Source organism: Haemaphysalis longicornis, unplaced genomic scaffold (assembly GCF_048455015.1).
Source record: "Haemaphysalis longicornis isolate Haplotype H1 unplaced genomic scaffold, Haemaphysalis longicornis Haplotype H1 scaffold_1, whole genome shotgun sequence".
NCBI lineage: Eukaryota > Metazoa > Arthropoda > Arachnida > Ixodida > Ixodidae > Haemaphysalis > Haemaphysalis longicornis.
In genome coordinates this window covers 159,381,462-159,395,564 of record NW_027526203.1, presented here as the reverse complement: position 1 = coordinate 159,395,564, position 14,103 = coordinate 159,381,462, and the positions used below count along the sequence as shown (strand labels likewise).

Sequence of the window (14,103 nt, the reverse complement as noted above, 5' to 3'; positions counted from 1 at the left end):
ACCCGCAGACCCGCTACACGGATGTTGCACATCCCTCCCGCAATTCTCCGGCTACGCTTGTCACCCTGGACACTTCTGGCAACACCCTCACTGCGGCAACTTACCGAAATATGCCTACACCCGAAGCCGAAGCCCTGGCCATCGCCCATGCCATTGCTACACATCGAAATCAGCCTTATCTCACCATCATTAGCGATTCACAGCAAGCTTGCCGCCTTTACCAGGCCGGTCTCGCCCCATAGCAAGCCTTACCCATGATACGTTGCCTGCCTCCGGACCTAGAAGTGACCATTGTATGGACTCCTGGCCATGCCGGCCTGGTTGGGAATGAAGCGGCTCATGCCGCAGTCCGCGATTTGCACTACCGGGCACTCTAAACTTCAAGGACCGACACCGGGTGCTACCCTCCCACCACTGAAGACACGCTTCCTCCCCTTGATTTCACCTTCTGTTCCATACTGTCCCACTACAGGCACACACGAAGAATATACCCCCCGCCCCACCCCTTCCTCCCAACAAACCACGCCACCCTTTACCACCGCCTGCAAACAGAAACCTTCTATAATCACCCCATCCTACACCAAATCTCGCCGTCCCTTTTCCCCCACAACTGCCCGCGCTGTCACATACCTCTCACCACTTACCACCTTATTTTCTCTTGTCCTCACCACCCTAACCCCATCCCATCCCCTAACCCTGAGCAGTGGGAGTCCGAGCTGACCAGCTCAGCACCAGAGCGACTGCTAGCCCTGGTGCAACGAGCTCTGGACGCAGGTCGGAGGCTGAGCACATCCTGGTTTGCACAATAAAAGTTTATTCCTCCTCCTCCTCCTCCTCCTATCTCTCTCTCTCTCTCTCTCTCTCTCTCTCTCTCTCTCTCTCTCTCTCTCTCAAAATATGAATGCCCTTGAGCCGTTTTTATTTTATGATAAAAATTAGTTTGACAGGTCGTGGGGGGGGGGGGGGGGGCTTGGCTGCATTTCTCACACGGCGACGAATGAGGTAAGGCCGCCATGCCGTGACATACAAGTGCTACCAGTTGACATCCCAGTCAACTAGTAGCATTGCATTGATTATAGGACGTGGGTTCGCTGTCTGGCCGCGGCGGCCGCTTTTCTGATGGAGGCTAAAAGCAAAAACGCCCGTGTGTACGAGATTTCGGCGCACGTTAAAGATGCCCAGGTGGTCAAAACTAATCCGGAGGCCTCCACTACGGCACGCCTCACCGCCTGCGTTGCGTTGGCGCGTGAAACCTACAATCAATCAGCATTAGGAAAGGACCCGCCGTTAGAAGCTCTCGCGTGCTATTCGCAAGTTCCCATTTGAGGCTGCGGCACCATAATACCACCCACATTACTCCCATTCAGACTCGATCGTGTTATTATCCAGTGAATCTACCACCTATAACACACGTAAGGAGTCTTTAGGTTCAATTCGAATGCATTTTATTAGACTGTATCGCATACGAAAAAAATCAAGAAGGGGGCGCGAAAAGCATCCCGACCGCACAAGCGAAGTCGGTGGAGGCGGCAACGGTGATGCCTCGCCCGGTCATGGCAGGCTGAGCCCGGCTGCTGGCTGGAACAGGGCTCTCCCTCACGGAGGTGTCGGGGAGCCGCTCGGCGTCTCCCCGCAGAGCCCTCGGGTCACACGCGAGCCCCTGTTGAATCCTGCACAGGTCGCGCAGCAACATCTTAGTGCACGAAACGCCGTGCGACGCTGACTTCCGGGGGGATGGCACTACTGCACCCCGAGGGGGTATCGGCCCGAGTTATGTGGGATACCGCTCTCCCTTTGAAAGGAGAACTCGCCAAAGAGAAGCAAAGGCTTCAGTGTATAATCATCAGCGACAATTATTGCCCAGTTATGCCACGTTACTGTGCTACTACAGCAGCGTTGACTGGTAAAGCAAAATTAACGGACGAAATAAATAAACAAAATGAATTTAGCATAATCATGGGATCCGTGCGCACTGGGGAGGGGGGCGGACGCCTCAGTAGCCACTTTAGGGGGGCGCCAACTCTCCCCGTGTAGTTTCCTCAGGCGGACCTGTACTTCCACTGTTTAAGGTGCCCCATTCCGGCCATGCACGTTTTCACAGAAATTTCAGTCGAGAACCTCTGATGTTGCTCTCTATAAGGACTGGTACACCTCCAACGTTAGCCATCGCGGACCAGGGGCAGGCAGTTGTGAAAAGCATTCCATCGTCTCAGTTTCATTTTCGCACATATTTCGGAGCGTGTTTTCTTCCGGACTATAGACCAATTCTTGCTACGATGGACATTTTTGAACAGTGTATCGGTTGAACGTGGACATCGTACAAATTGCTATACATTACGGTCGGGACTCAGCGCATCCAGAAATTCAGCGAATCCGGCTTAAATTGCCGATCCGCAGTTAATGATCCTTATTAACAGAGACCTGATAAAGGAAAAAAACAGCCACTTTCTAGAAGGCCTTGCGTTCGGGCTAGTTTGTATTCCGTAACGTTCATGTTAAGCGCACAAAAATAACACGGACAAAGAAGACAAGGACAAGCGCTAATAATAAATCTGCTAGTAATTCTGATTGCCTTCTCGGTTTCCAGCACCACACCCTGTCCTGCAGCCATTATATGTTTCTGACCGTCCCACATATACATGTCACATGTGTCACTCAGAACATAAAAACCCATGTAAAAAAGCTTTTACAAGAAACTTCAAAATGAAATCATTCTTGTTTAATCATTTCAAGCGATTTAATTTAGAATAGGGCGCAACGGTGAAATAGAATTAATCTTACCTTACCTGTCACAGTCGTGGAATAGAGGAAAGGGTGGTGTTAAAGGGCCATAAAAATACAACTTTGTTCAGTCTGAAAGAGCTATAGCCTTTGGTTACTTACTCAGGTTCATTTCAGGCGCGAATTGCGTTTTAAGCGAAAAAAAAACGTTATAAATTGTATAACTTTCAAATTTCGCGCCACAGTGGCGTAATATGCGACAGGAGTGACGTAATATTCGCCAGCACTCAAACAGTTACTAGTGCGTTATCATTCAAGTGATACGATCAAACGAAATTAGAGGCCTAGAGGACACACTGCTTGGTCTAGCGTCAGCGACCGCCAAAGATGACACAAACAATCTCCTGTGACGTCATATAGAAATAGCTCGAAAGTAGCCGGGGAGTCACCACCGCTTCGTAGGTTTTCTTTAATATCTCGATAACTTGTTCTAAGTCTGCGATATTATTGGTAGCGTTGTTATCGGGACAAAGCCGTCTTTCCAGTCACCCAAACTTGCATTTTGTCTTCATTGACCCTTTAATTGATCAAAAGGGATAGTCGTGGTCGAGAGAACAGACGCATTGTGAAGACATCCTTGCAAACAACATTAATTAGGCCTGTGATACAATGAAGAGTACTGACAACAGGCGAACAAAACGAGTGGTCATCAAAAGACTCGATGAGAGCTAGGTATCGGGCACGATAGAATAGCTTGGTCGAGAGGGTAGATAATAGAATTCGGGGTCAGGGTATAGATGAGAGACACGAGATGACACATCAAAGGTAAGCTCCGCTCCCATCCTGCACGTGATAGGCTGGTGTGCGTTCAGTGTGCTCAGGTCCCGAGTCTTTCACCAGTTCCTGGAGCACGCTGTCGGCCCCGATTTCGAAGCTACATTCAGTGAACGGCACACACCCACAAGCTGTTCTCATGTTACCACAAAGAAAGAACCACGAATACAGCAACAGCGCGCGAATGCGATGTCTTTCTTAAAACTCGGTAAAGCGTTTGGGACATTTCCCTTGGCCAACATGACAAGGACTGCACTAGCCGAACGCGTGTAGGCTACCAGCCTTCAGACGGGGCCTACCATTACTTCATGAACATGCCGTAGACATCTGTACTCCACACTCTCAGTCGCACAAACGCATTGGTAGAATGTAGATTACCCCTATATCAACTTCGGCAGGCTTATTCGTTGCTGCAACCTAAATATGTGACGTAACGGCCACAAGCAGGACCATCGTGTCCTAAACATGAAGGACACGTCTTGTGATCGCTGACCAGTCCCTGCCACTCATCATGCGTGACCACCACCGTTGCTTACGTGCGATGCCCAGGACCGGACGGCCACTGATTATGGACGTAGCACGTCGGAAGTTTCATTACACGCCGAAATGGCAACACATATGGGCACGTCGTTTGGCGAGTGCCATTAGTGCACCACGTAGAAGATGTCGAGCAGGTAGGTGTCGGTGAACGTCACCGTCAGAAGCTACGGTGCGTTCCCACAGTCGGCTACCGTACCGGTACAGAGAAAGAGCTTGCAACTTTGCGCGTATACACAAGCAGAATGCCTTGGTCACCATGCCAATGCGGCAGTATGTATGCGCTGCAGCTTTCATAATCATAAGCCCATTCACGTCCACTGCAGAAAGGCCTCTCCCGTCAACTTGTAACACTCTTATCTTGCTTTGCCTACGGAGCCTCCGCACCTCATTTTTCCCAGTCTTCGAATCTTGAGCCTCAGTAGCCATTTTATTCCTCGAAAGGGCGATTTGTTGTCAGAGTTCTCCGCCTCCTATGACTGCTCTAACACCACATCGGTTCCTCAATGATACACACAACTTTCCTTCACCCTTATTGCCTAAAAAGGTGTTGTATAAGGGTGTTGGGAAGTCATTACGCCCTTTTTCTTAGGTTCCAACACCCTAGCCTGTAGCTTAATACACCCTTTTTGTGTGGCAAAAATGGTGTTGACGGACTGCAACACTCGGTTTCTGTAGGGTGTTGAAAGGGTGTAAAGGGTGTTCAGTTGAAACAAAAAACGAAGAGCCGGTGGTCGACTTAGCTTCCGTTTAAGTTTTGGTAAGCTCTGCTAAGTTTTTTTTATGTTGTGCGATGTTAGGCTAGGCAAAGTGCTGAGGGCTGAAGACAAATGTAGCCGGGTTTTACAACGCTGTTCCAGTGTGTCCTTACACTGACAGCGGATCCAAGGGAAAAACAGCTAGGTCAACGCCAAGCTCCGCTGTTTCTGTAGCCTTACACCACTAGTGCAAGCTGCGTCAACTTTTTTTTTTGCAATTTAGAAGCCCAAAAAGAGTATCGCCCGTAAAATGGTACAGTTAGAGGTGCGGATACGCATGCGTCCCTTGTTCTCACACTGGACCAGTCGTGAAAGTCGGCTTCACTGTTATAATACCTATCCGCGGTGGTGCACCCTTTACAGGCGCACAGTTTTCTCGGTGTACCCTTTACAAGCGCGCAGTTTTTTTTTCTTGGTATAATCAGCTCCGCTTGTAGTAATTTATGCCAATTCCTACTCTTTTAAACATCGTGAGATACCAAACATCCCCCCCAATCCTACCCATGTAAACGGGTAGAAAATGACTCCAAAATTTAAGGTCTTCTACACCCTTTTTCTTAGTTGGAAGTCTATTACACCCTCTTTCTTGGTTTCCAACACCAAAAACTTATAGCTTTACATTCGTGTGGCAAAAAGGGTGTCAAACACCCTTTCAACACACTTCTTGGGGGGTGTTGAAAGGGTGTGAATAGGTGTTTGGTATTCAATGAAATTCCATGGCTTATTGGACATAACCACCTCACCATTAAAAAGCATGCGCAGCGGGTTCGATTCCTGGCCGCGGTGGCCGCTTTTCTGATGGAGGCGAAAAGCAAAAACGCCCTGTGTAAGAGATTTCGGCGCACGCTAAAGATCCCCAGGTGGTCAAAATTGATCCGGATCCCTCCACTACGGCGCGCCTCATCGCCTGCTTTGCGTCGGCGCGTTAACCCCCACAATCAATCAAATAAAAAACCATACGCAAATCCGCATGTTGACTATGCTCCCATTAGTATGCATAATTTTAAAATTAGCGCTAAAATATCTGATTTTCACGACAAGCCCACCGACTATCTCGGGACTTTCCTCTGCTGGCTATAAAAGCAAGAAAATCACGTGTATTTGCAAGGTAAGTAAGTATATACTCGGTCTTCCCATCCATCCCGTTGGTTTTCTTGCTCCATTCATTTGTGGTAAAAGTCGTATGTCGTGCTGCGCGCTCAGCCGATCCACATTTTAAAGCGTAGCTGCACAGCTCACACCTTCATTTTAAGATGTTAAGCAACCTCACGCCCTTGTTTTAAGGTGTTCACACAAGCACACCCTTTTTTAGCCAAAACACTTTTTAAAGGTGTGTGCGATGGGACAAGGTATTTACACCCTTTTCGGCCAAAAAGGGTCTAAAAAATTTTATTGTGTAGGATGCCTACAACGCGGTGTTCCCTAGCCTATGATGGTTTCCAAACCTTCAGCATCGCACCTGTCAGCCTTCATCCTGGCCTCTTCTAATTGACCCTTATTTGAAGGTCCGGAATAAGACCGAAGTTTCAGGTCCATCTATGCACTATATGTTTTAGTTACACCGGAATAATGCATTGGTAGTGTAATACGATTCCTTTTAGTAAATGAGAAAACCTGCTCTTCCATACCTGCAAGTGATTATCAAATGGACCTCAGCCCATTTTAATCGCATGCCTCATTTGTTTCCGCTGCTTTGAATCAGCGCCAATCAACCCTTAAAAACAATTACATACATCCACCTTTTCTGTAGTCCTTTACCACTTAGGCTATAGATCTTTAAGGCTGCTGCACGTTAATGCCAGTATTTCAGAATTCAAATAATTTATTACTATGTTCTGGCCTTCCTCAGGCTCAATGAACAAGAATAAGTCATTTTCAAATCGCCAGGGGGTTCTGTACACTTTCTTCATCGCATTCTGGAAGATCTTCTAAATGTCCGGTCTATGCTGGCGGCAATTCGCCTAAGTTAAAGGGCGTTTCTTTGTCTGAGGCCCTCTGTAATAGAAGACATATCACCCACCCGACGAGACTGGGTCATGGGTATCTTTACTACTCGGCAGCGTCTGTACCTTGGGGGCCAACAGGTTGCTGGCCGTGGTGGGGCAGCAGTACAGATCGTTAGAGTCGAGGGCAGCCGTGGTCCCGAGGACTCGCTCCAGGCGACCTGCCCTGCTGCCACCATCCCGCCTGAAGTCCTGGTTGACGTGCAGCCATAGGTCGTCGCAGAATACCAGCGCCGTTATTCTGGGGAACCACATGGCTGGGGCCACAACGCAGGTCCTGCATGCGGTGCAGCACTGCTATCAGCCGCTGTCCCACAACGTGAACACAAAAGCAGCTCGACAGAAGATGCAAGTTGTGCGATTTTTGGACTGGGAGAACTAGAGGGAGAGATCGCTCGTCCGCCACAAACGTCACTTAGGTGGGACACTGCTATGAGACTGGTGCGAATTGAAATTAAGAAGCGATTCGTGCGACCTCAGGCATGCCAGGCCGATAAGGTCCCGGTTAATTCAGAACCTTCCACAGTGGCTAACACCCGTATTCTGAAAACCTCCTCCCCTGCAACCTCCAGTCGAGGAGATTCTTGAGAGCGATTTTCACTCAACCAGGCCAGGTCGAGGAAACGAAGTGGCGGACGGACTCAGAATACGGCCATAAGGCTAGCGAGGTAGGAGGTTATATTGCTGTTTTTCGTTTTTAACGGAGACCAAACCGGTCTCGAGGAGGTATAATTAATCCGCAGCTCCCTCTCACCTCAGTGCTAAAGTACACGATCTTAAAGGAAGTAAATTCAGGCCGCGGGTGGTTCCTGAACAGGCCCCAAATATTTCAGCGCCTCGTACGAAGAGTTTGGATATTTCGCCCGAACAAGTGTGGTTTCTGCAAATTGTACCCATTAAATTAAGCCCAGGATCGCGAACCATCATAATTAGGCTTGGTTGGCTGTCTATCACATCACACAAGGTATTTTCCCACTCCCTCTCCAATTACAACGGTTCAGGCATGAAGGCACAGTAACGGTTGAAATACTTTTCCTGCAACATAAGAACTCAGTCAAGAGCGCCCCATATCCATTCACTCAGATGGATGTACACTGCTATTTTTTAAGCGCAGGGTTATGCTCATTCAGGATTTTGACGACATAATTGCGGCCGACGATCCCTGATGTTCCTCTATACAAGGACTGTGCACGCCTCCAACATTAACCGCCAGAAAGACGGGGTGCGCAGACAGGCCGTTGTGAGAGGCAAGTCATAGCTTCATTTTCATTTTCGCACACATTGCGAGGCTGTTTTTTTTTCAGACTATAGAACAATTCTTGCTACGAAGCCCATTTTTCAACACCATATATGCTGAACATAAACAGGAGTAAAATTGCTACATTTTACGACGTGGGGCATCTGAAAATTCGGCTAATATCGTTTAATTGGGAATACGGACTTAGTGAGCCTCATTAACAGAAACTTGTTCCAAGTAAAAACGAACATTTTCTGTTTTGGACCGTGCCACGCAAGCCAGATGTGTCACACGAAGCATAAAAAGCCGCGTAAAAAAGTTTTGACGAGAAAGGAATTTTAAATTTGCGATTCATTTATTTGTTATTTGGAGTAAATAATAATACAAAATTAATTTATCAGGCCGCATTTTGTAATTTTTATTTTAAAATATTTAGGCTCGGGGGGAGGGGGAGGGGGGCTGTTACGGGGAGCTATAAGCCTACCTACTGGAGAACCCTGCGCACGCCTGTGATACCATCAGCACTAATCCTTATTGTCAGAAATTTATTTCCCTTCCTCCCCCGATAATTAACAACGCCATTGCTGTCCAGTTCGTGCGGCTGAAGAAATTACCTCACTAAAATAGAGTAACAATCGAGTCCTATAACCTTTAAATCGTGATTTCCCTATTAAGGGCATGCAAGGCCCGAAAACAAAACCATTGTAGAGGTCCGGTTGTCCTAATTGAAAATACTGGGTGAAAACCAACCCATAACCGAACGTTAAAGACAAACTAGAACATCAGCATAATTTCCTGCCGGCAGGTTACCAATCAAAGCTGCCAAACGCGCGCAGATACGGAGGAACAAAGTAGAAAATCGCCCCATTGGCACCACGAAGGCACCGCCGAATAGGCACGTCAGGCAAGGTGCCGTTAACAGCCAGCGGTACTGATTATAGGGGAACGCGGATGAGATGCCATAATACATTCACTAAAAAAATGCCAACCAAACTAAACGATAAAGAATCACCGTTAGTAAAATAAAACCAAAAACACTCCGCTGTTACCGAGTCTTGTCGTGGGTTCAAATCTCGCCCTCGCAGCGTTTTTCCGATAAATGCGGTGACCTTAAAAGCACCTGTGTCGAGATCTCAGTACACGGTAGAGATGTATCTCGTACTCCGTATCCGCAGGTGCAGCTTGGCGCCTAAATAAAAAGTACTTTTATGATCCGAAAGAGTAAAATTTAGAAAAAAAAAAAAAAAAAACACGGCGCAGCTTAAGAAACAGCCCAGCTGGCGTCCCCTCTCCCTTCGTCGGAGACCCGGCAGTTGCAGCGCACATAGATTTCCGAAATTGCCCCTTAAAGTTCTCCATGGCTGGCAGGCCGGTATCATTTTGTCCGCAGCCTTTCACATCTCTCCCAAAGTGTACCACGTTAGCCAGCGCTAGAACCCGAGGAAACCGGCATCGCGAACTCGGCGTCTGTAGCGCGAGCTGTTCTATGCTCCCCACTTCAGGCGCGAACGCATGTGATCTGGCCACGAACGCTGGACGGAGTGTTCTAGAAGGTCGAGCTGGCCGACGCCGGGCGCTAGGCGCACGCTCACGTGCACTCGATCTCTTTTCTTGGTATTTTTTTCTGGTACCGCCAAACGGCGGAACTAAAAGCTTATAAGCAGATATGTTGTTGAAAAGTAGATTGCACACAAGACAATACAAATTTAAAATGCCTAGAGACGCCAAGGAAGTCTCAAAATGCGGGCAAGTTCACGAAAGAAAGGCTAGCTTACGTGGGCGACGTCGTGTCGGTGATGCACTGGGGTTCGGAGCCCAGAGACGGCCGTATGATCCGCGTGGCCTCCATGCCCTGCGAGGAAGCGCGTCGACGTGGCCCGTGTGCGTGCAGTCCGCCGACGGCAGCGTGGATTCCAGGAGCAACAGACGGTTGCAGCAGACTGTGGCCCTGCGGGACAGACGCCAAGGAGGCGCAGGCCGACTGGCAGCCCAGAAGCGCGGGTACCGGGGCCAGGGCAGCGTCGGATGGCGGAGGTGCTGGCAGCCTTCGGGATACTCTGACTCCGAACTTCCCAGCAGCCTCGGGTCCCCTGGGGCTCTGATGGGGCGAACTTAGCAGCGCCATTGCGAGCAGTTGGTTCTCGACTGCCTCCTGGGTGTCGGGCACCTTCGCTCATCACCTCTGCCATCCCGTGGCAAGCTACAATTGGCTCCCTCGATCAAACAACGAAGCTGATTACAGGAAGCGGAGTGTCAAACGCGTCGCATTCTCATTGGCTTGCCGAGATGAGTCAGGAACACGCGTAATGGCGCGAGATGGTCGCTCGGGCCCTCGCGTGACCTTGTGAGGTGATGATGGGAATGATAATGATGTTCCTTTGTGAAGGGCACCTACCCAATCGGGGGATCGGCCAAACGTCAGGGGAGCTAGAGGGTCCTGTATAATGGAAATTGAGAGTGGCGGGAAAGAATTTTGGGTAGAATTTAAGATTGAGCTCAACCTGGTGAGTCGAGCGAGGACAGACGGTCGAAGCCGAGGAATCCCACAATAGGCTTTCACGGAGCGAGTCCCATAACATGAGCCCCTACTCTACAAATAAAGATTTATTCTCTTTATCTTGTATTCATTTTTCTCCTCAGCAACAGACGAAGAATGACCAATGTTTGAGAATAGGCCGGCTAAGTATGCATTGGTAAGAATAAAAAAAAAGAAAAGAAAACCACATACAATCTGCGGGGGTGCGGCAATACGTACAATAAAGTAACTATTACCAAAAGCGGCGGGTTATTTTGCCTCTTTTTCCTCCAATATCAGCAACACATCTACTTCGGGTGGACAGGATGAAATCGTGAAGTGGGAGAGTAAAGTTCTTCCTTCGCGTCGACGAGGCAGCTTTATAGCAGAATGAAAGAGGTATAGTTTTTATCCAAGTCATGGGTGGTGGTGGTGGTAAAAACGTTTATTTGAGCTTTAGGGGAGAGGGAAGGGGAAGTGGTCAGCCTCCCATGTCCAGGAGGCCGCGAGCCCGCGCCGATTCCAGAGCTCGTTTCACCAGGGCGAGCTGCTGCTCCCGTGACGAGCTGGTCAGAGCGGACTCCCACTGCTCAAGGGTGGGGGAGTGAAGGGGGGTTGGGTGCTGCGGGCAGGAGAAGACTAGGTGGAAGGTGGTAAGAGGAAGGTCACACGCTTGGCAGTTATGGGGGAATAGGGATGGGGAGATGTGTGAGAGAATCGTGTGATTATAGAAAGTTTCCGTCTGAAGGCGGCGACAGACATAGGCTTCATGTGGGGTAAGGGATGGGTGGGGAGGAGGGTACCTTCTTCTGTTGTTTGTGTAGTGGGAAAGGATGGAGCTATAGGTAGAGCCCAGCGGTGTTAAGGTGGTTCTTGAGGAATCTGGACGTCCTGTGGTATCTAGCCTTGCAGAGGGGAGTGCCCGGTTGTGGAGAGCGCGGGCTGCGGCATGGGCCGCTTCAATGGGTGCAATCTTTTTTATTCCGCGTAAGGTTTGTCTTGGTGTACGCCTTGTTCCTGGCCAATCGCGCTCTGCGGGTATGCGTCAATTCAATGATTCCACCACACTCAGAAGGGACAGTAATACCAGTTTTTCGCACGTGCTCCTGAACATTCACACCCTCCCGTTTACCGTACAGCACAGGCGCCGACTGCGGGGCTCGGGGCCCCAAACCCCCTCTGGAGTTTCCCAGGGGGGCAGATCCCCTTCCCCCCCCCCCTCGGCAATGCCAATGCCCTCCCCCCCCCTCTGTACTCCCCAAAGTGTCATTGCCAGAATACTGTTACCTACATGCCACGTGAGGTTTCTACTAGCACTGCTACTGCCACCACTACTTGTCGTGAACCAATGCGGAAGTTTTGGCAATTCGCCATCTGTGACGCTTCTAAACTTTGTGGCGGCAAAGAGCCCATACGACAGAAGAAATGGCCCTTGACGACTGTTTGATGAAATATCCGTCGGTCACAATTTGCGGCATGAGTTACCCCAGGAGTCGCGACCCATTATCTGTGAGTTGCTGGCCAGGCTATACCTGCCATTAGCTTCAAATCCCTCCGGAGAGTCTATGCAGGTAATGGAACTCCTGCGTATCTGTAAACACCCGTTGGGAGAAGAGACTGAACGCATTCGCCAGAGGAGGCCCAAAGTTTTGCATTCGTCGCTGTTTTCTTATGTCCGCTGTGGCTGACACCGCACGCCTTCTAAGCCTTGGCCTTCTGCAGTGTACGAGCCCCCTTTAAAGGGGCACTGACACAAAAATTTAGCATCTTGTTTTTTTCGTTGCGATAAGTAGCTAGTGACCTACTTATAACCTGTAGAAACCTCATTTGCTTCAGCGTGCGACGGTTGTTTAATTAGAGGGATTTTAAATGCGGCCAGTCGCAGTTTCGGTTTCAGCGAGTGCCGCGAAACGATGGATTTTGTGGATTTTGTGTGAACAAAGCTGACCACGTGACCGTCGGAGGGATATCACAGAGCAGAGCCGCCGTAGCACTGTCGAATCCGCATCGACGGCAGTTTCTGCGAATGCCCCCACGTACTGATCTCGTGAGGCGCTTAATTAAAAAGCGACCGTGGATGTGACGCAGGCGCTGCGAGTGCAAATGCTACCGCGGCTAAAGAACGACGCGCGACGCTCGAGGCGGTGGGTGGCAAGACGCGCGCTGGGAGCAGCCGGCCGGTCTGCCTACAGGTCCGCCTACAGATGTGTTCGGCTCAGCACTGCGGCGGATATTCGAGTGCCGCTCTCGTAAGCGGTGCAGATGACAATTTTTAATGCAACCCGCCATCGCATCATTAACTCCTTTCTCATTTAAGCCACTATGGTCGGGACTTGGGGACAATTTCGTGCAGCGGTAACAAGCTATCACTCGAGCTACCTGCGCCGGCCTGGGCCACTTCGCGGCCGTGGCCGCCGCCTGCACAGCGACCGTGCGGCTAGCTCAGTGGGCTTTTCGTGCCTCCGGCGCGTTTTCGCATCCAATGGTAATAAACAGTAATAGAAACATAGTGCCTGGAATCGCTGTAGAACTTTGGTCGCGGCCAGCTGCCCGATTAGCTGACGAAATCACGGCGCCTCCGCCGCCAACGATCGGGTCGTTCGTTCTCGAGAGCACAAGCTCCGCCCTCCGGCCCTCCGATTGGAGCGGCGAGCCGGGCGAGCCCGCGTAAAACGCCGGTAGTGCGGAAGCGGCAAACACAAACTCGTGACGTGTTTGGATGTTGTTTATTTACAATTGCGCGTGGTCCTCTGCTGGCTGCTCGGTTGCGTTTCGCACACTTCAAAATTGATTTTAAATGTGTTCTAGGCTGTATTCGCCGCTGATATTTTGCAGATGATGTATATGTGTTCCCACCAATCTATCTCCGACGTTATCTCGCCTTCAAAATTTTGTGTCAGTGCCCCTTTAAGGAGCTTTATTGTCGCCGCCAGCTTCACAGCACCTGTGAGATGTCGCTCAGGGCAGAGCCTTTTTTATAAACGCCACATATCTAAAATTCTTGTTTTCCTTCGGCAAAATGATACGCTGAGCTACTCTGCAAGCTAGTTTGACCGTTACCAATGACGAACACATGTCCACGAGTCACCAAACTTTCTTCCAATAGCTTTCCCTGCCACTATACGTGCCATGATAATTACCAAGTTTGGTTTTATTTTGTGTATTTCTACGCTCTTACGCTTTGATTAACCGGCAAAGTTTGAAAAATCACTTACTGAGGGAACGTATTGAGATTTTGTCGGTTAAAATGCCCCTGCGCTAAAAAAAACCCCAACCACTAGACTAAAGAGAGAGAGAGCTCTTTATTAGATGAAAGCAGAGAGGTTTGCCGGCATGTTCCCGCCTGCATGCTACTCTGCGGGGATGGGGAGAAGAGAGTAAAGGCCCTAAAAGAAGTAGGGCAGAAGAAAGAGGGGAAAAGAAGAGATTAAAAGAAAAAGTGAACACGAAGCTTTGCGTGGTGACTTAAAAGTCCACATGATCTCACACGTAAAGTTC

General features: G+C 49.5%; 1 protein-coding gene across 1 annotated transcript; it reads right to left on the bottom strand.

The window, feature by feature from the left end:
* Positions 1–1,454: 1,454 nt before the first annotated feature.
* LOC144166909 (uncharacterized) lies at positions 1,455–10,275 on the bottom strand. Its single transcript, XM_077696360.1, has 3 exons — positions 9,866–10,275; positions 6,920–7,130; positions 1,455–1,670 (listed from the first exon to the last, which is right to left on the bottom strand). The coding sequence occupies exons 1-3, from the start codon at positions 10,213–10,215 to the stop codon at positions 1,647–1,649; spliced, it is 585 nt and encodes a 194-aa protein (XP_077552486.1). The 5' UTR covers positions 10,216–10,275; the 3' UTR covers positions 1,455–1,646.
* Positions 10,276–14,103: the final 3,828 nt, after the last annotated feature.

What these genes read in the sequence shown, in the direction of transcription:
- LOC144166909 (XM_077696360.1), bottom strand. Translation starts at nt 10,215, where the DNA reads ATGGCGCTGCTAAGTTCGCCCCATCAGAGCCCCAGGGGACCCGAGGCT. An exon ending in ACCGACACGACGTCGCCCAC is followed by an intron (nt 7,131 to 9,865) that starts GTAAGCTAGCCT and finishes CACCGCATGCAG; the next exon opens with GACCTGCGTTGTGGCCCCAG. An exon ending in GCAACCTGTTGGCCCCCAAG is followed by an intron (nt 1,671 to 6,919) that starts GTACAGACGCTG and finishes CGACCTGTGCAG; the next exon opens with GATTCAACAGGGGCTCGCGT.